Source organism: Lissotriton vulgaris, chromosome 3_1 (assembly GCF_964263255.1).
Source record: "Lissotriton vulgaris chromosome 3_1, aLisVul1.2, whole genome shotgun sequence".
Classification (NCBI taxonomy): Eukaryota; Metazoa; Chordata; class Amphibia; order Caudata; family Salamandridae; genus Lissotriton; species Lissotriton vulgaris.
The window spans coordinates 754,815,888-754,839,994 of NC_141689.1; the positions used below are offsets into that span (position 1 = coordinate 754,815,888).

Below are 24,107 nucleotides of genomic sequence, written 5' to 3' on the forward strand. Positions count from 1 at the left end.
AGGTGTTCGTCGGAAGAGCGGCAGGTCCCTCATTCTTTGCTCCTTCTGACTTCCAGGTCTGGTTCTTGCCCGTCCCGCTTGGCCTCGGGGACGGCCGCCTAGTTTGCAGCCGTCGCCAACGGAGGAGCTGCTTTCTCCAACGCGGGGCCCTATGGAGGTGGGGGCAGCCTTCGCTCACGCGGTATCCACGGCTGTGGGCATCCTGAGCATGGGTGATCCGGTGGCTCACTTTCTGGCGGACCATCTTTTGGAGGTCCTCCACCAGGGCTCTGGTGGGAGGGAAATCTTACTTCCCTTTGAAGGTTCGCTCCTTTCTTCCTTGACGGGGGCATGGAGGCGTCCTGTTTCAGGGGACCCGGTGCCTCAGCGTCTTCTGCACCGGCAGCTCCCGACGCCGCGTGGCCCGGTGTGCCTTTCCCTTCACTCCTCGCCACCAGCCCTCTTTTGCGGACTGCTTTTCCTTCCCTGCCGCCACTGTTGACTCCGCCGTCCTGAGAGGCCCGCTGGCTGGACCCTTGGGCGTGCAACATGTTTGCCTTGACCAGCGCTGCCCTGCTGTCCCTTAACACCTTGTGTGTGCTGGCTAGGGCCTCCTACTGTTTGTGGGACTCCGCTGAGTCTCTGGGATCTGCAGCGTCCCAGGAGTCTGGTCAGGTGGACTTACGGCATCATGCGTTGGATGGCCGGGAGCTTGCGGCGTTCATTCTCCGCTCCGCTCTGGACATCTCCGAGGTGCTGGGCCGGGCCATGGCTTCCACAGTCGCTCTCCAGCGCCATGCTTGGCTTCGGGACGGAGTATTCCCTGAGAATATTCGGGAGAGACTCATCGACCTTCCGTTTGATGGTAGCCTGTTGTTCCATGCCCCGGCCGACTCCGCCATCCAAAGGCTCTTGGCAGGACTCCGTCCTCCTCCTCCTCCGTCCCCTCCTCAGTGACTCCTGAGTTGGGTTGATTCTGGGCCTTCTTAGGCCGGTTGTTTTGGCTGTGGAGTGTGTTTTCTTTTTTTTTTTTGTCCTCATAAATGCCACCAGAAAATGTCAACTCTAGATAGGCTTTCTCCAGACCACTAACACAAACCAGCTGTTTCCTCCCTGGGGTCTGTGGATAGCCAATGGAGATCGCCCAGAGGTAGGTCGTTTCCCAATCCAACTCCCATTCACGATGTATCTTGCCACTTAGGGAGGACATGACCACTAACCTCTGGCATAATCATTGGACTCATTGGAGGTTATCTCTCAGCCCATGCATTTAAGGCAAACCAAATCTTATTTGCGCTTTCCCCACCACACAGCATGTCTAAACGACTAACCGCCATGATGTTTCTTAGACAATCTGCGAATCTGGGGGGGTTTACTGACTTCCACTCCCTACAAATCTCTCTCCTAGCAATAACAATAACATAGAAAATAAACTGTAAGGTACAATTTCTAATATCATAATCCGGGGGGAGACCAAAAAGGATCAATCTAGGACTACAAGTAATTGGGGATAGTACAACCTCTTCTAAGAACTCACACACCTCCCTCCAGTAACTCCTAATGTCCGGGCAGTTGACAAACATGTGTCCGTCGTCCGCAGCTGGAAACTTACATCTTGGACAAAAGTATACTTCTGCTGAAAGCTTAGAGAGTTTCGCTGGGGTCTAGTAAACCCTGTATAAAGTAAACAAGTGGTACCGAAAGTTAGTTGGGAGATGGTGGTGAAGGAAGTAAGGAAGTTACTGACTAGATGGATTACTCTACCACTTAACATCTATGGTAGAGTAAATCTAGTCAAGATGATAATTTTGCCGAAAATTACTTTTTTATTTAATTCCATCCCCCTTAACTTTAATAAAAAGGATATTTCGAACCTCCAAGGAAGGATTGGCTCTTTTATCTGGGCGACTAAGTCCCCAAGGATCGCTTGGAGGAAATTGAGAAGGGGACTGAAATTAGGTGGGTTGGCCCTTCCAGATTTACTTCTCTATTGTTATGCCTTTCAGTTCAAGAACTTTAGACTCCTAGCAAACAAACTAGACTCTTCATCTCATGGTAGACTTTTTCAGGCTATGCTATCAGACCTGCCACATGGTTTAGAGTTCTTTCTCTACAAATTTGGGGATCAGAAGTTTTTTAAAAAGGTTCGCCTGACGCTCTTAAAGACAGCACTTAACATCTGGCAATCAATACGTAGAATTCTGGATATACCCTATTACCATTCCCAAGTGGAGTTTGTTTTCTGGCCATTTGCGTCCTTCCATGGGATTTTGGCATTTTTGGCTGCTCGACGGCCCTTTTGTTGCTTATGTGTGTGTGTTCTGCCGGAGTTGTTACGCAGACTTGGCCCCGAGATTAAGCCTTCTGCTTTGCTTGGGCTGCTTGTCAAGCCTCCAGCGGGGGTGTTTTTTTTGCCTGCGGCTCTTTGTTTTTTCCTCTGCTGCGGAAGTTCTTCCAAAGAGGGTTCCAATATCTTGAGACTTAATGTACTCTATGTGGGGTAGTGGTAGCTGTCATATGGCTTGCGCTCTGCTAGTGGGTTCTGGTCGCCTTCGGGTGCCTGTTCTCCATGGCGTTTATGTAGGTTGCTTTTGCTTCCTGAGGTCGTGTGCACGTCCACTTGTAGTGGTGTGCCCGGGCATCTCCTCCTCTCCCTGCTCCTGTCCTGAGGTCTGGAATGATCCTGTGTTCTCCCTTGCCAGGGCTGCCTACTCTGCCTTCCTAGGGCCTCGGGCTGTTCGTTTTGCTTCTGGCGGCTTTTGACTGCCGGCGCTGTATTGGCTGGCAGGTTGCTCTCCGTCTGGCGTGGGTTCACCTTATTTTCCCTTGTTTCTTTAGGTCCTTTGGGCTTCTTCTTCTGCTCTTCCTGTCTTGGCATTGGGCGGAATCTATGTTGCCTTGTGGGGGAGTGGGGTGCTTCGGCCGCTCCAGGTTGCCTTGTTTTCTCTGCTGTGAGTGTACGTGCCTCTTCAGCCTTCTTTCCCTCCTACATCCTCTTGGGGTTGATGGAATTCTGCTTTTGGGGGTTCCCATTGCCTGGCAGGGACGACGTTCTACCTGGTCCACAGATCTGGTCCCCTATGGGGCCCTCTGTTCTGTATTAGCTGGTGGGGTCCTTTCGCAGACCCTCCTTCCCAGGGGGTATTGCTAGGGGATCTATTCTACGTAAAGGAATCTGCAGCTAGTAGTCTCTATCAGATGTACGAGTTACTTACCTTCGGTAACGATGTATCTGGGAGAGACGATTCTAGCCGCAGATTCCTTCACGTCCCGCCCTTCCTCCCTATTCTGCGAGGACCCTGGGGTTGGTCTTTGGTACTCGCCTCCCGTTGGGGGGCGGTGTCTGCTGTGAGTGCCTTCTTTGTTCTTGTCGAATGGCTCCGTATGGGGTGGTTCATTCCTCCTTTGGTTCTTTGGAGGATGGGGTTCCGGTGCTCCGGTGCCCTGCTGCTCTGGCTACTCCAGGTTTGGGGGGGGTTGCTTCTATCCCTGTCCTCCCATCCCCTCACATCCTTCCATTGCTATCTTCTGATTAAGGGTCATCTGGCCACGTCTTGCCCTGGTCCCTTGTGGGTGGTTGCCCTCTATGTTGGAATGGCGTGGAGATTTGTTGTCTCTGTCTGTCTTGGGACTGGTCCCCTTCCTTGCGCAGGATCGGGGTTGTAGGTTTTGTACTTGTGCCATGACTTTTACGCATGTTTTTTGCCTCCGGGGCACAGGGATGGGAGGCTGTCTGTGTACTGGCACGGTGGCTGCGCAGCGTTCTGCTTGTTCTTCTTCTTTCTTCTTTCCCTGCCTTTGGGTTCTGCAGTGTTGAAACTAATCTGGGTGGTGTTGTTAGTCACCGTTTCTTTCAAAATGTTCTGCTCTTCGCACACTGTTCCCATGCTTCCACAGTTTTTTATCTGGTGGTACCGCGTTGTGGTGCGGAAATGTTCTCCGAAGAAAACTGACGTAGGCGCGCCGGGGTGGGTCTTATGTGACCTCGCTGACGTCACATACGTGGACGACGCCTGGATGAAGTCGCGTGATGTCGCCTTGCCCCCGGCGCTCAGGGATCCTGTGGCAAAAAAGTTTCCGGATCCAGTCTTGCACCTTGGGATAATTCAGCGCCAGGATACCCTTTGGGTGACAGCTGCGCTCAATGAGCAATAAATACAATACTTGAAGGAATCTGCGGCTAGAATCATCTCTACCAGATACATCATTACCGAAGGTAAGTAACTCGTACAGCAATCCTAACCATCAGACTGCCCTTTTGGTAAAGCCTTCTGTCACACCAGCAGGTAAGGGTTCTCCATCCAAACCTGTCTACTCTCCACCTTCTTGCATGGAGATTGAGCTGCAACAGTTGACAGCATTTGACCTTCCTCCTGTAGTCTGTAAAGTTATCATGGCAGCCAGGCGTTCGATTACTAACACGGTGTATGTGCTTCTGCTCTTGAACACATTTGTGACATAACGTGCAGAAAAATCTGTTGATCCCCTTTCTGCCCCTCTTTCTGGGGATCTGCTTTTTTCTTGTCTCTTGCCCAGCAGGGCTCTGCTCTCGGCACTCTGGAGGACTAGCTTTCTGCCATTTGTTTTGCCTTCTTGAGGTTGCCTGATCAACCTTCTTTTTTCAAGTCCCCTTTTACACATAGTTAAGAAAGAAGGGGTGACCCTGTGTCCCTCAGAACCTGGGTAAATAATGTTTAAGCAAAAATGAGTTCTGTCGGGTAGAACAAGAATACAATTGAGGGAGCTATTATTGCAATCAAAGAACAGAAAACAGCTCTCTAACACACATGGAATGAATTCTTAACAATTAATTAATAAGACATGAGATCAAAGATTGTGCGATGTTATTTATTTCAGAATTACTTCATTCAATGATATCTACATTACATATGTAGACTGTTAAAACAAAAACAGCAGTTAACATCAATATAAAGTGCGAATAGGTGACATAAGTGCACAGTGCTTAAGCGGTGAACATTATATACAGTGAAAGCAGTTCCATATATTCAAGTTTTATTTGTAGGCCAGATATTGAATTTAGCCCAAAGATTCCTATCTTTACTAGTATAGGATCCTAGTGGTACTGGACCTAGAAAAAAGCGTCGACGTTTCGACCCATTGGTGCCCCAATGGGTGGTCTTGACGGGTCTTCCTCAAGACAGGTGTGGTTGGGATTGTAAAGACAGCAGCAGACGGATGGTACTGCGGACCTTCGTCCTTCACTGAATGATCTTCGACTGATACAACTCAGACAATTGGCCATTGCGCCCATCTCTCCTAGGCTGTGACCTCCGGCCTTCAAACAGGACTGTCTTTACAATCCCAACCACACCTGTCTTGTGGAAGACTCGTCGTGACCACCCAAACGTCGATGCTTTTTTCTAGGTCCAGTACCACCAGGATCCTACACTAGTAAAAATAGGAATCTTTGGACTGAATTCAATATCTGGTCTACCACTAAAACTTGTATATATGGAACTGCATTCACTGTATATAATGTTCACCGCTTAAGCACTGTGCACTTATGTCACCTATTCGCACTTTATATTGATGTTAACTGTTGTTTTTGTTTTGACAGTCTACATATGTAATGTAGATATCATTGAATGAAGTAATTCTGATAAAACATCGCACAATCTTTGATCTCATGTCTTATTCATTAATTGTTTAGAATTCATTCCATGTGTGTTAAAGAGCCGTTTTCTGTTCTTTGATTGCAATAATAGCTCCCTGAATTGTATTCTTGTTCTACCCGACAGAACCAATTTTTGCTTTAACACCCCTTTTACACATAGGTTCCTTAAAGGTCCTACTCTTCTCTTCCCTCCTTCACCATTCATTATACCTCAGTGGGACCTAAATTTGGTTTTGATGTTTTTGATGTGCTCTCCTTTCAAGCCTCTCTCCATTTGTCCCCTCAGGCTTTCACCTTGAAGACAGCCTTCCTTTCGGCCATTACATCTGCCCGCAGAGTGAGTGAGTTGCAGGCCTTATCATCTAAGCCTCCTTACCTCTCAATCTATCATGACAAAGTAGTGCTTTGCACTCTAGCTTCCTTAATGCCAAAAGTGGTAACTCCTTTTCATGTAGCCCAATCCATCACCTTGCCTACTTTTTTCACTCCACCACATCCTTTTAAGGAAGAGGAGCGAATCTACTGTCTGGACCCAATAAGAAAATTGTCTTTCTACCTTGACTGCACAACTCCGTTCCGGTTAGATAACCAACTATTTGTCGGGGGTGTTGGTGCAAAGAAAGGTTGGGCAGTGCAGAAGCGGACCATTTCTAGATGGGTCGCGCTCTGCATCAAAATCTGTTACGCACTTGCCTACAAGCAACCTCCGGAAGGTTTGTGGGCTCATTTCACCAGAGCTAAAGTGGTCACCCCTACGTTACCATGCAGAGTTCCAGTCCTCGATATCTGCCAGGCAGAAATATGGGCTGGCCTGCACACATTCACCAAACATTACTGTCTGGACAGTCAGGTGCACAGGGATGGGCATTTTGCCCATTCGATCCTGCAGGACTTTCTAGTTTTAAATTGCTTCGCAGACTCTCCTCTGGGGGTGGTGTTGCCTGGGTATCTATTCTAAGGTAAGGAATCTGCAGCCAGAAGTCTCTATCAAATGAAAAAATTACTTACCTCCGGTAACGCCTTATCGGGTAGAGACTATGGGACCGATGTAGGTAGGGCGTTACCGATCGGTAACGGCCGAAAATACCGATTTTTGGCCCTTACCGATCGGTAAACAGCCATCGAGATGTAGGGAACGAAAAACATAAAGAATCGGAGTGAAAACCGAATCGGAATGAGTACCAAATGGGAAAGAATCCGATACGTACATACCGAAAATCGGATATGTAACGAATTGGAAAAACACCGATTCGGATGCAAAGACCGATTCGGTCCATGTACCGATTCGTTAGTGACACCGAATCGGAAAATCACCGATTCGGTCCATGTACCGAATCGTTAGTGACACCGATTCGGAAAATCACCGATTCGGTCCATTGACCGATTCGTTAGTGACACCGAATCGGAAAATCACCGATTCGGTCCATGTACCGAATCGTTAGAAAGACCGATTCGGACATGAGCCGAATCGGAAAACATGCCGATTCGTATGAATCGCCGATCGGGAAATTCCCCGATTCCGACAGTTGGGGAGATGTAGGGAGGCACAGAAACACCGAAATCGGCTCAAAATCGGTAGAATTCACTCGGTATTTACCATGGATTGCAATCAGGTGGTAACCAACTCCAACCCATATAAACAGTCCCAAAATGCATTGCAACTTGCAGGATGGCAGCTTTCTATGTCATTGCGAGGCGGCTACGGCTACAGCAGGAAGGACAGAGGGAATGGCTAAGAAATGAACAGGTCTACAGACAGAGGATAACCCTGTTCATGCTCACAGAGGCAGAGATACTACAGAGATACAGGCTGGACTCTGACACCATACTTGAGCTCATCAGGGATCTCAAGCCATTCTTGGACCACCACACCCCAAGGGCACACGCCATCCCTGCGCACATCCAGGTGCTATGCAGCCTACACCTGCTAGCATCTGGCAGCTATCAAAGTGGAGTTGCAGCGGCAGGAGGGGTGAGCCAGAGCAGCCTGTCAAGGTTCTTCCACACATTCCTTGACGCCATGATACACAGGATGGACCAATACATCTCTTTCCCTGCAACCCACGCAGAACTGCTACAAACCAAAGCTGACTTCTACCAGATGGCACAATTTCCCCAAATCATCGGTTGCATAGATGGCACGCACATTCCGATTTGCCCACCAGCGGACACCGAATACATATACCGCAATCGCAAGTCTACACACACCATCAACGTGCAGGTGATCTGCAATGCAAAGTGCACCATCACAGACCTGGTAGCAAAATTTCCAGGGAGTACCCATGACTCCTATATTTTCCAACAGAGCGGCATATATGCACGGCTGATGGCTGGCGAATTTGGAGAAGGATACCTCCTAGGTGAGACACATCATCAGACCCCCATAACACATAGTAGGTAGGTGGAATACATGTATGCATGTGTCTAATGTGACCCCTTTCTCTTCCAGGCGACAGTGCATATGCCCTCCGCTCATTCATACTCACCCCCTACCTCAACCCCTCCACACCCAGCCAAAGGAGGTATAACCGGGCCCACATACGCACAAGGAATGTTGTCGAACGGACCTTTGGCATCTGGAAAAGTAGATTCAGATGCCTGCACAAGAGTGGAGGTGCAAGGCAGTATACCCCCATCACCTGCTGCAAGATCATAGCTGTATGTGCAATGTTACACAACCTTGCGGTGAAGAAGGGCACTGAGGTGGAGTTGTCTGACTACGAGGACCATGACGACGACGAAGCTGTGCCACTGACACAGCCAGCTGGGGTGTGTACGCCAAGTGATGGCAGATACAGACGTGAGGAGATCACTGAGAACTATTTCTGACTGAGTACAGATGCAAAGACAGCTAAATGTTGATTGGAAAAAACAAATTTTAATAGTGTTGCAACACAGTTACAGCACTGATGTGCAACAAAAAATGGTGTATGGTAAATAAAATAAAGTCCAAGGTTCTGGTTGCCTCACCCGCCCTTGCAAGGCTATTTTTTTGCCCGCTTGCCAGACCCACTGGGGTGTCCCTCAGCCCCCTCTGAATGCCCAGCAGCATCAGCGGAGCGCCTGGTGCTCCTCCGTGGCTCAGACGCAGCGCTGGCCGGGCTGCTGCGGCTGCTGCTGTCCCCAGCATCACCCAGGTCCAGGGCAGGATTGGAGGCGGTGTTTGAAATAATCATGGCCTCCATAGCAGTGGTGATCCGGGCCATCCCCCTAGTAAGCTCAGCCGTATGCTGACTAAGGACAGATTCCTGGTTGGCGCTGCGATGGCACAGTTGTGCCGTCGCCGCTGCAAGGCGGCCCATGGCGCGGTTCAGCACCCGGGCATCCCGCCTGCGCACCAGCTCATGCTCCTCCTGTCTGCTAGGTGAGTGGGTGATGGCAGTGGTTAGCCTGCCTAACCCTGCTGCCACCTCCTTGTTCGATTCCACGACGGCCTGGAATCCCTTGACCAACTCTCCCATCTGCATGTTGTGCTGCAGGAGCTGGCGTTGGCAGGCCATAGTGGATCTTGCCTGTTGCCTCTGAATCTTCACCATCTGTCCCTCCAGGCCCAGGAATACACTGCCCTCCCGTGCTGGTGCAGCAGTGGTGGTGATGGTACGGCGCCGGGCACTGCTGCTTCCGGCCTGCTGAGTGGGCTGGGGTGCCACTGGTGGGGGTGTGAAGCTGGCCGGTCCCTGAGCCCCTGCTCCCAGGACAGGTTGAACAGGTGGCAAGGCCATGGTTGTGGCAGGAGCTGGTGTAGGCGGAATGGTGTCCCTTGCAGGGGAGTTCTCTGGGGAGAACTGCAAGGGGGGTGTGCTGGCCATTTCTGGGGAGTGCAGTGCATCGAAGTCAATGACCAGGACTCCCTCCATACCTAGCCCTGGGGTGTCTCCTTCCTCCTCCTCCTCCTGGCCAGCCTGGCTGGTGCTCGGCCCTGCGACTGCAGTGTCGGACGGTGCTGCTCCCTCTGATGTCACTGTTGTTCCGCCTGATGGGGCCCCTAGGTACAAAGAAGCATTTGTAAACTGAGTGCCGATGTATTACAGTCAGTACAATTATAGCATTCCACATGTCCTTGCATCTCCTTACACTGTGTCACGCTGTTTCCTGTCTTGTGATTCTGCACTGCCATATTTAGCTAACTTCTGCTGACTACATGTACCATGATGCTTGTCTCTTGTATGTTGGTGACAGTACTGTGCTGGGGTTTGCCTATGCATTGTGTCTAATGGGGAGGTGTCTGGTAGGGTGTGTCATGATGCGCATGCTTCTTACCTGTAGCTGTAGCTCTCGCAGAGCTGTCCAGGGTCCCGATTCCACTGACACTCTCCCTCTCAATGGTGCTGGAGACCAGGTCCTCCAGCTCGGTGAGGGGTGGCGCCGGGTTCGTGCCTCCTCCAGTGAGTCCAGCCTGCCTCTGTATCTCAGCCATCTTCCTTTTTGTGAGGCTGCGGATGTCATAGAATCTCTTTTTCAGTTCTTCTACAGACCTGGGGGTGACACCCGCAGCATTCACCTTCTGGGCGATGTCGGCCCAGATCCTCCTCTTGGTGCTGTCTGGCACGTTGAGGGACAGCTTGCCAAACAGCTGGCGGTGCACCCTCACCACCTCCTCGACCAGCACCTGAAGTTCGGTGGTGGTGAACTTCGGCTTCCTCTTCTGGGAGGACTTCTGGCTTTCTGACTGCTCTGCCATGTTCTCCAGTTCAGTTGGCAACCTCCTACTCCCACTGCTGCTAACTGTGAGTGTTGAGCTCAGGCTGGCTCTCCAGAAACTTCTTAATTAGCTGCACCTGCCAGGGTTGCCACTCCCTGTTTGGGTGGGGGAGGGGCAGCCACCTCATTGGCTGAATAGGCTTTTGCCGAATCGGCTTTTACCGATTCGGTAATATCCGAATCGGTAAAATCCGATTCGGTATTATCCGATTCGGTAAAAGCCGAATCGGTTCCTTCAATGCATTCCTATGGGCTTTTTCGCCATGGGTGTGTTTTCATGGCTACGAATCTATGATTGCCGAATCGGATTTTACCGAATCGGCTTTTACCGAATCGGTATTCGCCGATTCGGGACTATCCGATTCGGTGGTAGCCGAATCGGTAATTTCCGATTCGTTGTTAGCCGATTCGGTACTTTCCAATTCGGACCGAGCCGAATCGGAACGTACCGATTCTCATTACCGATGCCGACCGATTCGGTATTCATTCGCTTTTTTTTCCCTACATCTCGTTTTCCGATTTCAGAATACCGATTCGGCCCGCCTCGGTATTTTGAATTCGGAAAATCGCGTTTACCTACATCGGGCCCTATATGTAGCCGTAGATTCCTTACCAGCTCACCCATCCTCCCTACTCTACGAACGGATTTCTAGGGATGGAGATGACACCTTTCAGGGCCCTAGGTTTTACACACCAGTGGTCAGTGTTTTTCATGGCTTCACGCTTCTGGCGTTAAAAGTAGTGAAAAAACCGGACGTCAGCGCACGTGGGGTGGCGCTTATGTAGGTACCGCGAAGTCACTTCCGGTTCAGACGCGAAGCAGGTGTACTGCTTTAGAAAAATCTTCCGGTTCCAGTCTGACGCCGTGGGGAAATGCTAAGCTAAGGATTCTGAAACTAGATATAGTCTATAAGATTAGGCGTTACCGAAGGTAAGTAACTTGTTCATTATTCACATGCCGTCCAAAGCCTTACCGAATATAATTGAACGCCCTAAAATGAATATGCATGTACGTATATGTATGTACTTTCTAATTTTATATTTTGGGGATAAAAACAAAATATTTGCAAAGTGAATGTAATGCTCTACTGCTAGTTTTATGGATATTTGGTATTAGTTCTATGTTCTTTGGCTTCTTAGAACTCAATCTATGACTTTTGACAAACTGAAGGGGATATGTTTTTGTAAAGTCTGAAATAAATAACCTCGACTTGACTTGTACTCTGCATGACCGTGTTGAGCTCAGTTGATTCCAGAGGAAAGTATTTAACAACCTCTTTATATCAATTATTATAAGCATTTTGCTTGAATAACATTAAAGGGATATTTTCTCATCTCTACCTTGTTTCTTTCTTTGCAGGCTGCATTGTATCGACTCAGTGGTGACTGGAATCCTTTGCACATTGATCCTAGTTTTGCAGCCCTTGGAGGTCAGTCTTTTAAAACCATGTTTAAAGATTATTGCACATTGCTGTAAAATATCCTTATTTACTGTTGTAAGTTCAATTCTTAATTGCCAGTTTAATATTAGAAGCTGGGTGAGCTCAATAACCACAATGACATAAAAGTTTGCCATAATTCTAGCTTTCATCAAGTGATCTAATGTTCCAGACCCAATGTCACTTTTTCCTCTCAAGTTTGACATTTTAAACCAGGGCATATATATAATTAAAGATTTAAAGTGACTTGCAGACCCGTGATGCTGTGCAATTTGCTAGATTGCAACTAGGAGGGCCTTGGAGGCTTTGCTTTTCAGCCTGTATTGCATTTCAAATATTGAGAATGCTTGGCTCGCTCTCCCAAAACCGGGGTTAAATTGTGCTGCTTTTTATTGCACTTAGTTGTGTGCCTTTGTGTCAAGTGTAGGGAGCTGTTTGGAGCTATAGATTTAGCCGAAAATGTGGCATTTGAACTAATATGTGCACAATTTCTTTACTCCGATATGTTTTTGTTTACTATTGATCACAGATATTATAGCTTACTTCATCGAATTTGTCGAACAGTCTCGGGATCTTGTGTCAAGATTGTCAAAGTTTTAACATGGAGTTCGAGTCGAGAGTCTGCGACTGCTGCTGTGCCACAATGGACATTTTTTATGGTAGTATCTTGGTTCATTAGTACAGTCATTGCTTTTAAAGACTTTGGTCCTTCTTTAGAGTTTAGCAGACAATGTGTTCTGCCACAAACTAAGCAGGGTGCATTTGCCCACTCCATTAGAGCTGAATGAAATGTCATATTTCCAGTGGCAGAAACCTTAGACCAGTGATACCCAAAGTACGACCCGGAGGCCGTTTGCGGCCCTTCTGACCTTTACATGCAGACCCTCGGTCAATAGCAGCACAGGGCTGGACTAGGAACGAGCATTAAGAAGATGTTAAATAAACAGGCATACATTTATTCAAATGTTAATTTAAGTTTCAGAAATAAAGTAACTAGGTTGCCCTTCGGGGTCGTGACAATGGCTGAGTAGACGCTTCTACTGGCGCTCCAGTCGACACAGTTGGAATCTGGCAATATCCTGCAGTGCCCAGGCATCAAATCCCCTATCGAAAGGTAAGCGTGCAGCGGCTTTCTCCCTGAGGCCGTCAATGGGCTTAATCCTGCCAACCGGAGCGTTTAACTAGCTCCGGCGGAATGACAGGCTGTTAGGCAAGCGTCACCATTTTCTCCGCCCCAAGCAGGGCCGGTCCGACTGACTTAATACAATGAAATCTCAGGTGAATTCCTGAGAATTGGATGACTGGACAGGCTGGCAGGTCCCGCCGACACATATAACAGGCTGGGGAATGCTGCCCGACCGCCTGGCTGTGATTCCCACAGGGCAGCTGAGAATTGAGATCCGGCGAGGAGACGCAGCCTTAAGACAGCTGGTACAGTAAGGTGAGGTCGTGAGGCCAGCAGTGGTGGTGAAGTGGAGAGGAGAGCCCCGCGCCCCTGGTAAGGGGCCTGCCTTGGGAGGATGTGAGTGAGCCCCTGAGTGACTTCCATCCGTACGCTTAGGGTGGTGAGCTCTTTCCAGCTGGACCCCGTGATGAGGGTGAGGCTGTCAGAACCAGCTTCACTTCTTTTCACTGGCCAGGGACACAGGAGCAGAACGACGCAGGCTCCCAACTCCCCTTCAGGACTCCCCAGCCACACACAATATTCAATGCGTAGCCAGAAGAGCCTTGCCGGGGAAAGGGGAATTGGACAGAGAAGAGAATGCACACAATGTTGTCTTCTTTCTTCTTCTTGAGTGATATTAAACTTCTGCTCTACTGGTCTGGTTTTCTGCTGTAAAACAAATCACATTAAATTCACTTTACCTTTCTTCACTCTTATTCTTACTCTCTCTCTATCTCTCTAAACCTACCCAGGAGCTGTGTGCCTTTGCCTCTCTTCTATTGCTGCTGTTCTTCTGTACTCAGTTTGTGTAACTGTAATTAAAGAAACTTATTAACTTTTGTTCTTCCTTCTCTAACTCTAGCTCTGCTTTTTCCCTTCCTTCACAAGTGCTCACCTAAAGTACAAAGACAGCTGCCTTGGAATATATCTCTTATCTTCACCTTGTAAACTCTTCTGTGCTTCCTGAAATTCTACAGTTACTGCACTGCAATATCTCTTGCACGAATGAGTTACTGTTTTATATCTTATTCTTTTCTCTTCTGGTATCATGGAAGGAAAACGATATATATATATATATATATTAACTATCACCTGTTGGATAATGAGCTTCTATTTAGTCACTGTACCCTTGGTAATTTTCTCGTCAAAGAAGCTCGTATCGAACCTTTATATTAGAATAAAGTCTAACGACTTGTGCTGACACTAGGTTGCTACACAAGTCCTTCGGTTATACTGCGCACTCGTCTAAGGAAGCAAAGCTTCTACGAGCATGCGCAGTTCTCTATTCTCAGTAAGCACAAACTATTCAAAATTGCAGGCAAAAAGGAACAGTCTTACTTGGAAACTACTTCTTCTTTCTCGGACTCAAGGATTCGTTAACTCAGGAAACGCGACGCGTAGTTTTAGTCCCTAACTAAACGCGACGCAGCAAGACACCTCCAACTGCTCTGAGTGCTCCGGTGAAGTGCGTAGTTCTCAGCGTGCTTCACCTGGAACTCTCTGATCTCCTTGATGAGCTAGAGTGCTAACCTGACTCCAATTGCTGGATTGACAGCAGCCATGTTGAATTTGGCCTCGCACCCAATGCTGCTTAACTAACCTCGACAATGCCGCCACCATTATTCCAGTCTTTTTGGTTTGTGCTTTTTGCGAGGTAGTGGAAGCTTTAGTTAGGGACCTGACAGTACCCCCTCTCAAAGGTTTCTCTTTCTTCCGGACCACCTTTGGGAACCTTCTATGAAACTCAGCTATTAATCGTGGAGCATTAATCTCAGTCTCAGGTTCCGAGGATCTTTCTTCAGGCCCGTAACCTTTCCAATCTATCAAGTAATATAGCCTTCCTCTCTGCAATTTAGAGTCTAAAATCTGTTGGACTTCAAACTCATCTCCTTTCTCAGTGTGAATGGGTTTTGGTGTCTCACGCAATCTAACTTCTGGTTCAGCTTTCTTCAGTAAGGAAACATGGAAGACTGGGTGAATACGTAAGGCCTTTGGTAATTTTAATTGATAATTTAATGTGCTTAACTTTTTCTCTATTTGATAAGGTCCGATATATCTTGGCTGGAACTTCCTGACTCCTTTTAGCCTAAGATTTCTTGTATGTAACCAAACCTTGTCTCCTACCACTAACTCTGGTTCTTTTCTTCTCTTTCTGTCTGGGTAATGTTTGTAATTTGCTTTAGCTGCTGCTAAATTTTGAGTTGCTCTACTATGGACTTGTGTCAGTTGTTCTACTAGATCGGTTACTGCAGGGACATCAATTTCTTGGAAATTCAATGAGTGTTGGGGATGTCTACCTGCATTCAGAAAGAATGGTGTGTAACCTGTAGATGCATTTATAGTGTTGTTATGTGCAAATTCTGCTGCCCATAAAAAATCCGGCCAGTCACATTCTCCATTAGACACATTCTTAAATACTGCTCTTGTTCCTGACTGGTGCGTTCAGTTTGTCCATCAGACTCTGGGTGAAAACTAGTGGAGTATCTGTTGTCTATGTTCAAACGCTTAGTGAATGCCTTCCAGAAATGGGATAGAAATTGGGAGCCCCTGTCGGACACTAACACCTTAGGTATGCCATGTGCTCGAACTATGTGTTGACTGAAAGTTTCTGCTAAAATCATGGCTGACGGAATCCCTTTTAAAGACACAAAATGTGCCATCTTGGTGAAGGCGTCCTCACAAACTAAGATAGTATCATAACCATGGCTAGAAGGTAAATCAACTACTAGATCTAGAGTTACTGTATGCCAAGGAAAAGGAGGGGTGGGTAAAGGCTGTAATAGGCCCTGTGGACGTCTTCTGTCTGATTTTACTTTTGCGCATGTCTCACAAGTCGATACATATTGATGTATGTCTTTGATCATGCATGGTCACTAGAATCGTCTGCGCACCAAATCCTTAGTCTTGTTAATACCTTTGTGCCCAGCCAGGATGCTATCATGGCATTCTCTTAAGGCTTTCAACTGCATCTCTGGAGTGGATAAATATAAGGCTCCGTCATGATAGGGAAGACCTCCTTGTATTTCTATCCGGGAATCTTCCTTTAACCAACACTCAATTTCTTTTTCACCCAAGGTGTCTGTTTTCTATTGCTGCTCAGCGGTTTCTTGTAATACTGCACTGATTACTTTTTCCATTGGGATAATGGCCTGCTCCATAACCTTCTCAATAACTCCTTCAGTTTCCAACCTAGATAAGGCATCCGCCTTTCCGTTCTGGGCTCCGGGTCGATAAGTGATGACAAAATCATATTCAGAAAAATACAAAGACCAACGTATTTGCCTGGGAGTCAAGGTTCGGGCAGAATTAAAAAATTTTAGATTTCGATGATCTGTATACACAGTCATTACATGCCGTGCTACCATCAAATAATGCCTCCATTCCTTGAAGGCATCCTTTATGGCGAGAAGTTTTTTTTCCTTGATAGTGTAATTGATTTCTGGGGCTGTTAATTTTCGAGAACGGAATGCCACTGGATGAAGTTGGCCTGTAGATTTGTGTCTCTGCGATAGTACTGCTCCCAAGGCCAGATTAGATGCATCTGTTTCTACAAAGAACGGTTCCGCCGGGTCAGGATGCAACAAAATGGGTGCCGTGGTGAAGTCTTCTTTCAACCGCACAAATGCTGCTTCTGCTTCATCACTCCACTAAAAAGGAACACCTTTCTTCAATAGACGCGTGATTGGAATTAACTTTTTGGAGAAATCCTGAATAAAACGTCTATAGAAGTTGGCAAATCCGATGAAACTCTGGATTTCCTTTACTGAGGTAGGTGACTTCCACTCTATCACCGCCTTTATCTTGTTTTCATCCATGGTAATACCTCCAGGAGCAAGTACAAAGCCTAAAAACTCCACTGAAGTTACGTCAAAGGCACATTTGTCCAATTTTACAAATAATCCATTCTCACGAAGTCTTTGTAGTACCCTTTTGACATGTTCTTCATGACTTTCTACTTTCGTCGAATAAATCAGTATGTCATCGATATAGACGATCGCCATCTGATCTACGCAATCTTTCAAAACATCATTAATAAAATGTTGAAATGCTGCTGGTGCATTGCATAATCCATACGGCATTACCTGGTATTCAAATAGACCCTGTTTGGTCCTAAATGCCGTTTTCCACTCATCACCCTCTCTGATACGGACCAGGTGGTAAGCACCTCACAAGTCAAGTTTAGTGTAGATCTTTGCTTCTTTTACCTGGTCAAGAAGTGTGGAAATCAATGGCAACGGGTAGCGATTCTTGATTGTTATCCGGTTGATAGCCCTGTAACTTACGTAATTCTCCACTCTTCTTTAGAATAAAAAACAAAGGGGAAGAAACTGGGGACTGCGAGGGTCGTATGAAACCATTCTCTAAATACTCTGCAAGATAATCCTTTAAATGCTTGTCTTCTTGTTCGGTTAAAGCATAGATTCTGCTGCAGGGTAAATTCGCTCCAGGCTCCAAATCTATTTTGCAGTCATACGCCCTGTGCGGAGGTAACTTCTTCGCTTCAACCTCATTAAAGACATCTTGGAACTCTAGGTACTTTTCAGGTAACGTAACCGTGTCAATCACACAGACAGAATTTTCATTTCTGCTTAAATGATAAGCTAACGATTTCTCAATTCCAATCTGGCATTCTTTGAAACAATTTTCCTTACAATATCTTGAGTTCAGAGTTATCGTTCTTGCTGCCCAATCAATGGTAGGGTTATGCTCGGTAAGCCATGGTAAACCTAAGATCAATTGGAATTGAGGGGCGTCTATTAAATTGAATTGTAGAATTTCATGATGTCCCTCAGCAGTTTCGAGTTGTACTGGCTCTGTGTGACTTATAATGGGGCCTGACGTTAGATTGGTGCCGTCCATTGCTCTAACCGGCTCACTTTTCTCCTTCTAGATTGCTCGCAACCCAAATCTCTCTGCAAACCGAAAATCGCAGAAATTTCCCGTTGCTCCGGAGTCTATCATGACTGCGATCTGTTCCATTCTATTTTCTCGATAACTCAGAGTCACAGATATCACCAAATGAGGAGCGGCGGATTGCAATGTATTTGCCAATGCATGATCTTTTGGAGCTGAATTTGTTTCAGCGACCACCATTCCAACTCCATTTACTGGTGGCGCGTGGCGTTTTCCGCCAACAGACTTTGGCTTCTTGAGGCAGTCTCGAACAAAATGCCCACTTCCTCCACAATATAGGCATAACTTATTGGCCTGCCTCTTCTCCTTCTCCTCCTTGGTAAGAGGTCCATGAATTGTCCCAATTTGCATAGGCTCTGCTCCGCGATTGGAGTCTTGTTCTTTATGTGGTTCATATCTGGCTCTATCGAAACGTGGTACATTTGGTCGATAATCCCGCTTTTTCTCTCCTTTCTTCTCGCTTTGCCGAAAATCAATTTCTAAGACAAGATCTACCAAGGCGGAAATTTCAGTGGGACGCTTGGGAACTTGCGCTAAGGCATCTTTTAATTCATCCTTTAAACCCCGGTAAAATACAGCGGCTCGTTTATTCTCTGGCCATTCAGTCTCTAACACCAATTTATTGAATTGTGCCAAATAAGCTATTAACTCTCTATTTTCTTGTCTTATCTCCAAAAGTTTGTTGTCTATAGCTTGAGACACTTTTCGACGATCAAAAATCCGCATGAACTCCTTTTTGAACTCATCTAAATCAAGTAGATCAGGATCGTTTCTGGTGACCAGGGGCATCGACCATGCTGCAGCATCTCCACTCAAATACGATAGGATAAATGCCACACGAGACTGCGCATCTGGAAAAAGTGCAGGTCTACACATAAAGTGCAGGGAACACTGAGTTAGGAAGACTTGTGCCTTCTGTGGGTCTCCACTAAAGCGTTCTGGTGGTGCTAGGGGAATCACTGGGGATAAAGAGTGTATCACTTGAGTATTTACTTTTAGTTGAGATGAAGTTGACTCCCCAAATGGACCCCAATCCTGGGAAGATATCTTAAATCCTTCACCAGTAACTAAACTTCCCAACCTTTACGCTAATTCTGTGGTGTCTTTTTTAAGTTCCCTATTTTCCTCTCTAACTGTTATTATTCTCTTTGGATTCCGTCTAAAATATCCCCCAACTTCTTTAAATCCAATCCTTCCGCCATTCTGTCCAGGTGCCCCTTTTTGTCGTGGGCACTTCACTCTGTCAGAACCAGCTTCACTTCTTTTCACTGGCCAGGGACACAGGAGCAGAACGACGCTGGCTCCCAACTCCCCTTCAGGACTCCCCGGCCACACACAATATTCAATGCGTAGTCAGAAGAGCCCCGCCAGGGAAAGGGGAATTGGACAGAGAAGAGAATGCACACAATGTTGTCTTCTTTCTTCTTCTTGAGTGATATTAAACCTCTGCTCTACTGGTCTGGTTTTCTGCTGTAAAACAAATCACATTAAATTCACTTTACCTTTCTTCACTCTTATTCTTACTCTCTCTCTATCTCTCTAAACCTACCCAGGAGCTGTGTGCCTTTGCTTCTCTTCTATTGCTGCTGTTCTTCTGTACTCAGTTTGTGCCACTGTAATTAAAGAAACTTATTAACTTTTGTTCTTCCTTCTCTAACTCTAGCTCTGCTTTTTCCCTTCCTTCACAAGTGCTCACCTAAAGTACAAAGACAGCTGCCTTGGAATATATCTCTTATCTTCACCTTGTAAACTCTTCTATGCTTCCTGAAATTCTACAGTTACTGCACTGCAATATCTCTTGCACGAATGAGTTACTGTTTTATATCTTATTCTTTTCTCTTCTGGTATCATGGAAGGAAAACTATATATATATTAACTATCACCTGTTGGATAATGAGCTTCTATTTAGTCACTGTACCCTTGGTAACTTTCTCGTCAAGGAAGCTCGTATCGAACCTTTATATTAGAATAAAGTCTAACGACTTGTGCTGACACTGGGTTGCTGCACAAGTCCTTCGGTTATACTGCGCACTCGTCTAAGGAAGCGAAGCTTCTACGAGCATGCGCAGTTCTCTATTTTCAGTAAGCACAAACTATTCAAAATTGCAGGTAAAAAGGAACAATCTTACTCGGAAACTACTTCTTTTTTCTCTGACTCAAGGATTCGTTAACTCAGGAAACGCAACGCGTAGTTTTAGTCCCTAACTAAATGCGACGCGGCAAGACACCTCCAACTGCTCTGAGTGCTCCAGTGAAGTGCGTAGTTCTCAGTGTGCTTCACCTGGAACTCTCCGATCTCCTTGATGAACTAGAGTGCTAACCTGACTCCAATTGCGGGATTGACAGCAGCCATGTTGAATTCGGCCTCGCACCCAATGCTGCTTAACTAACCTCGACAATGCCGCCACCATTATTCCAGTCTTTTTGGTTCGTGCTTTTTGCGAGGTAGTGGAAGCTTTAGTTAGGGAACTGACAGAGGCCTTGTACGTGTGGGTCCGTTGTCATGGGTTGCCCGTGGCAGTTGAGTGGTGCTGCTGCCTTGTGCTTGCGGTGTCCTGGGTGGCGGCAGACTACTACACGGACTGGAAGGCGCTGACTTCTGGAAGTGCAGACTCCTGAAAGGCCCATATTATGCGTGCTGCTTAGCGAGGGCCGAGCTGGGCAGCGAAATACACTGACAACGGATCACAAGTCGGAGGCCTGGTGAAGTGACGGCCGGAGATCTGCGGGGGCCTAAGAAGTGACGGCTGGGGGGCCAAGACCCTGGTTTGGCTGGCCCATGGGTCGGGTACCACAGAAAAGGAGACAGATGGACCAGGCTCATAGATATGTGGCTGCTACTGAGGATATGGCATCGGGAATGGGCTGGAGGAGAGCTACCTGGAAGGAGCGGGACTACCCTGGATTGGCTTGCTTGGCCCCCTGAGCCCGGCCTCCAGTTGAGAAAGGAGGAAGAAAGCTCTGACCCTGAGCATAGAAACCCCAGGGGGCAACTAGGAGGAGCTAATGCAGACTGATGATCACTCCCTGGGGTTAGAATGGGGGCCTGCTTTGTCTTGGCAGAGTCCCTAGGAAATTCCGAGGTGACCGAGGGCTTAACGGGTTGCCCGCATCGGTCGTGACCCCTAACATGTTAGGGCCGTTAGTGCCTGCAACAGGGAGACATTCAATTGGCAGTTTGCCCACGATAGTGAGATAAGACACCCCTGAAGTGACGATTAGAGTGCACATACTCCGCCATGGGCTATAGAAGATAACTTTGACTGACCGCAGCAAAGAGATACAGCAGACTGCAGAGATCACCCCCTCTCTGGTGGATGTGCTGGCAGAGATCCAAACTACCCGGGATCAGATGGTCCATAAGATTGACTTTGCTGCCATTGAGGTCAGCTTGCTGCGATGTGACCTATTTAAAGTATTGAACAGGTCTGCACACTCCAAGGCACTGTCCTTGACCTCAGGAAATGGGTGGTGTGGCTAGGTGGCCAGGCAGACGACTCTGAAGGGAGGTCACATTGGAATGATCTACGTTTTGTAGGCTTCCCTGATAAGCGGAAGGGCCTTCAGCCGAGTTATTTTTTAAAAACTGGATTACACCCGTCCTTGTCCCCCCTGCCTAAACCTGGAGCGGCGCCAATTGCTATTATTGCCTGGCTTTTCAATTACCAGGACACTATCATGCAAGCTATCTGCACCAGAGGGCATTTGCTGTTTGAGGGTCACCCTATTTAGTTTACCCTGACTACACACAGCACATTCAGGACCTGCGGAAATAGTTTCTTGAGGTAAAATCACATTTCCGGGACCTTAATCTTAAATACAACCTCCTCTTTCCAGCTAAACTAGAAGTCAAATGCAATGTTTTTTTCCTCAGCCACGGAGGCGAGTTACTGGTTAGACTTCCGAGGACATCCAAGTGCCTGTTTGGTGCCCTCGACAGAGACATCCCGAACGTCGATGTCTGGCACATCTACCTGAGATCAGAAGCGTCCAAGTTAGTGGAAATCCTGTGGTAGGACTGGGAGCCCGGGACTGATTCAAGTCTGCCCTGATGGGATGTTGCAGGCCACAGAGGAGAAGTGTGGCTCACCGGTTAGAGGCGGCAGACCCAGAAGCAGAGGTCAGCCCGGAACCAGGGTTCGATTCCCGACGCGGTAGGTACGGAACCAATGTCAGCGGGCTCGATAAATCTCGCCTCGGTGCCTCTCTAACCATGGGTCCCACGCTGCAACTCTGGGCAATAGCTTGCTTACTTAATCTCCACAACGGCCCCCTCGCTGCCGGGGATGCCTGGCTTCACCTTGGGGATGCCCAATAGGGACCATCTCACAGGGAAAGCCAGGACTGGTTCCCCAGCGATACACAGCGCCAAGAAACCCTGGGGTGAACGTGCGCTCTACAAATTCATACTAACATAACATAACAGAGGCTGTGCCTCATTCGGATGGGACATCCCAATATCACTTGATAGACCAGAGCCCAAATGAAAATATTGCCATTTAAGGCTTGGAACATTTGCAGCGAAACACGGACATACTTGGTTGCATCAGATAAGTGGAATGATATGTCTTAATGGCAATGTGTGGAAGCACTAGAACTGTTAGGTGGGGGAAATGTTTGCGTAAGGTACTGTATGCAGGGGTTACTCCTCCAGCATGTAACTGAGCGCTGTCAACAGAGGGCTTATCCCCAGAGAATGGCACCTGAGGGGGGGCTGGAGGTCCCAGCCTCGCATCTCATCAACAGAAAATATGGCAGTGTGGTTCCTTGTTCTTTGTTTGGAATTTGATTGGATTTATGCGGCAGCACTTGCGACTCCTTACCTTGTCCGAGGTTAGACTAGAAGGGTTGGCGTTACTGCCCAAGGGGAAGGAGGAAGTTGGATTGGAGATTAATGTACTTGTTATGCTATGGTTTGGGTTCTTACCGTTGCCTCTATGTCTGCGTTCTATGTAATGCTAGAAAGGTTCCAATGGCTGAGGGGGCTGTGCAGGGTAATGTGACTGAGCTGTTGTGGTGTGAAATTATTTTACGACTCATGGCTGCCTCCGTAACAGTTATTCATCTGGAATCTCTGTGGTGTAGCTGCCTTTGAAAAACGCAGACAGGTCTTCACTTATCTGGAATGATATAGGGTGGCGGTGGCATGCCTACAAGAAACGCATATTTGGGGGGACTCACTGCCATGCTTGAGGCGGTGATGGAGAGGACAGCTCTACGCTACCTCCTACTCAGGATTTGCACGTGGGATCCTCATATGGGTGGCTCCAGGGTCTTCTCTCAATATCTACATCATGTTGCGGATCCCAAGGAGAGCCATGTTATTCTACACAGAAAGGTAGAGGGGAGGGAGATCTGTATTATTAATGTGTATGCCCCTAAGGTTGACTGCCCTGCCTACTTCCCTGCTGTGATGGCAGCTGCAACCCCCTGTCTGGGTGCACTGATAATATTGGCAGGTGATTAATAGTATTCTTGATGGATCGTTGGATCGCGAGCCCCCTCAAGCACATACTAAATCATGCATGACTGGGACACTAAGGGATATTGTGCTTGGCATGCAAGTATTTGATGTCTGGAGAGGTCCTTATCCTGCAAATAGATTGTTTTCATGGCATTCCCTGCCGTCTGGGACTTTTAGCTGCATGGACTACTGGTTTCTCTCAACTGAACTCTCCCCTGCGGTAGATGGGATCACCTATTTGCCCAGATACCTCTCGGATCACTCTTCTGTCCTGCTGAGTCTTGTGGTTGGGGGAGGGGGGTCTATGAGCGCCCAGCAATACCACGGGTGCGCCTTAGAGTGGAGGTACCGACTGATCACCCCCCCCCCCTCCCTCCACCCCCACAAACATGCGACTACTGGATACTTTGTCACTTTACTGTGAAGAAAATTGGGGATCTGCTTTGAGCCGAGTGTTCCAATCGGAGGCCATGAAGGTCGTCCTTATAGGTGTATGTTTTAAGACATCTTATGGGTTACGACGGCAGTTGAAACCGGCGTAAAAACTTGGGAACAAAAATTGGGAAAATTGGAGGCAGAGCATCCCACGGCCCTCCATGTTATGGAGCAGTGGTGTGCCGCCTGGGAGGCCTGTTGAAGGACTGGCGTAAACTAGAGAAATTTACATACACCGCATACCGAAGCCTGTATATGGAGGGTGACAGATTGGGAGCTTTGCTGGCCTGAATGGTAAACTGGAGTCACCTACAGCAGCTATAATACAGCTTCAGGGTGGCAACTGAGAGATAGTGTATATGCAACATGCAATTC

General features: G+C 47.5%; 1 protein-coding gene across 1 annotated transcript in view; it reads left to right on the plus strand.

The window, feature by feature from the left end:
* HSD17B4 (hydroxysteroid 17-beta dehydrogenase 4) overlaps positions 1–24,107 on the plus strand; it is an 883,985-nt gene that overhangs the window by 680,595 nt on the left and 179,283 nt on the right. Inside the window, exon 18 of the mRNA XM_086961070.1 lies at positions 11,676–11,745. Within this exon, the coding sequence (XP_086817196.1) occupies positions 11,676–11,745 (70 nt within the window). The remainder of the gene's footprint in view (positions 1–11,675; positions 11,746–24,107) is intronic.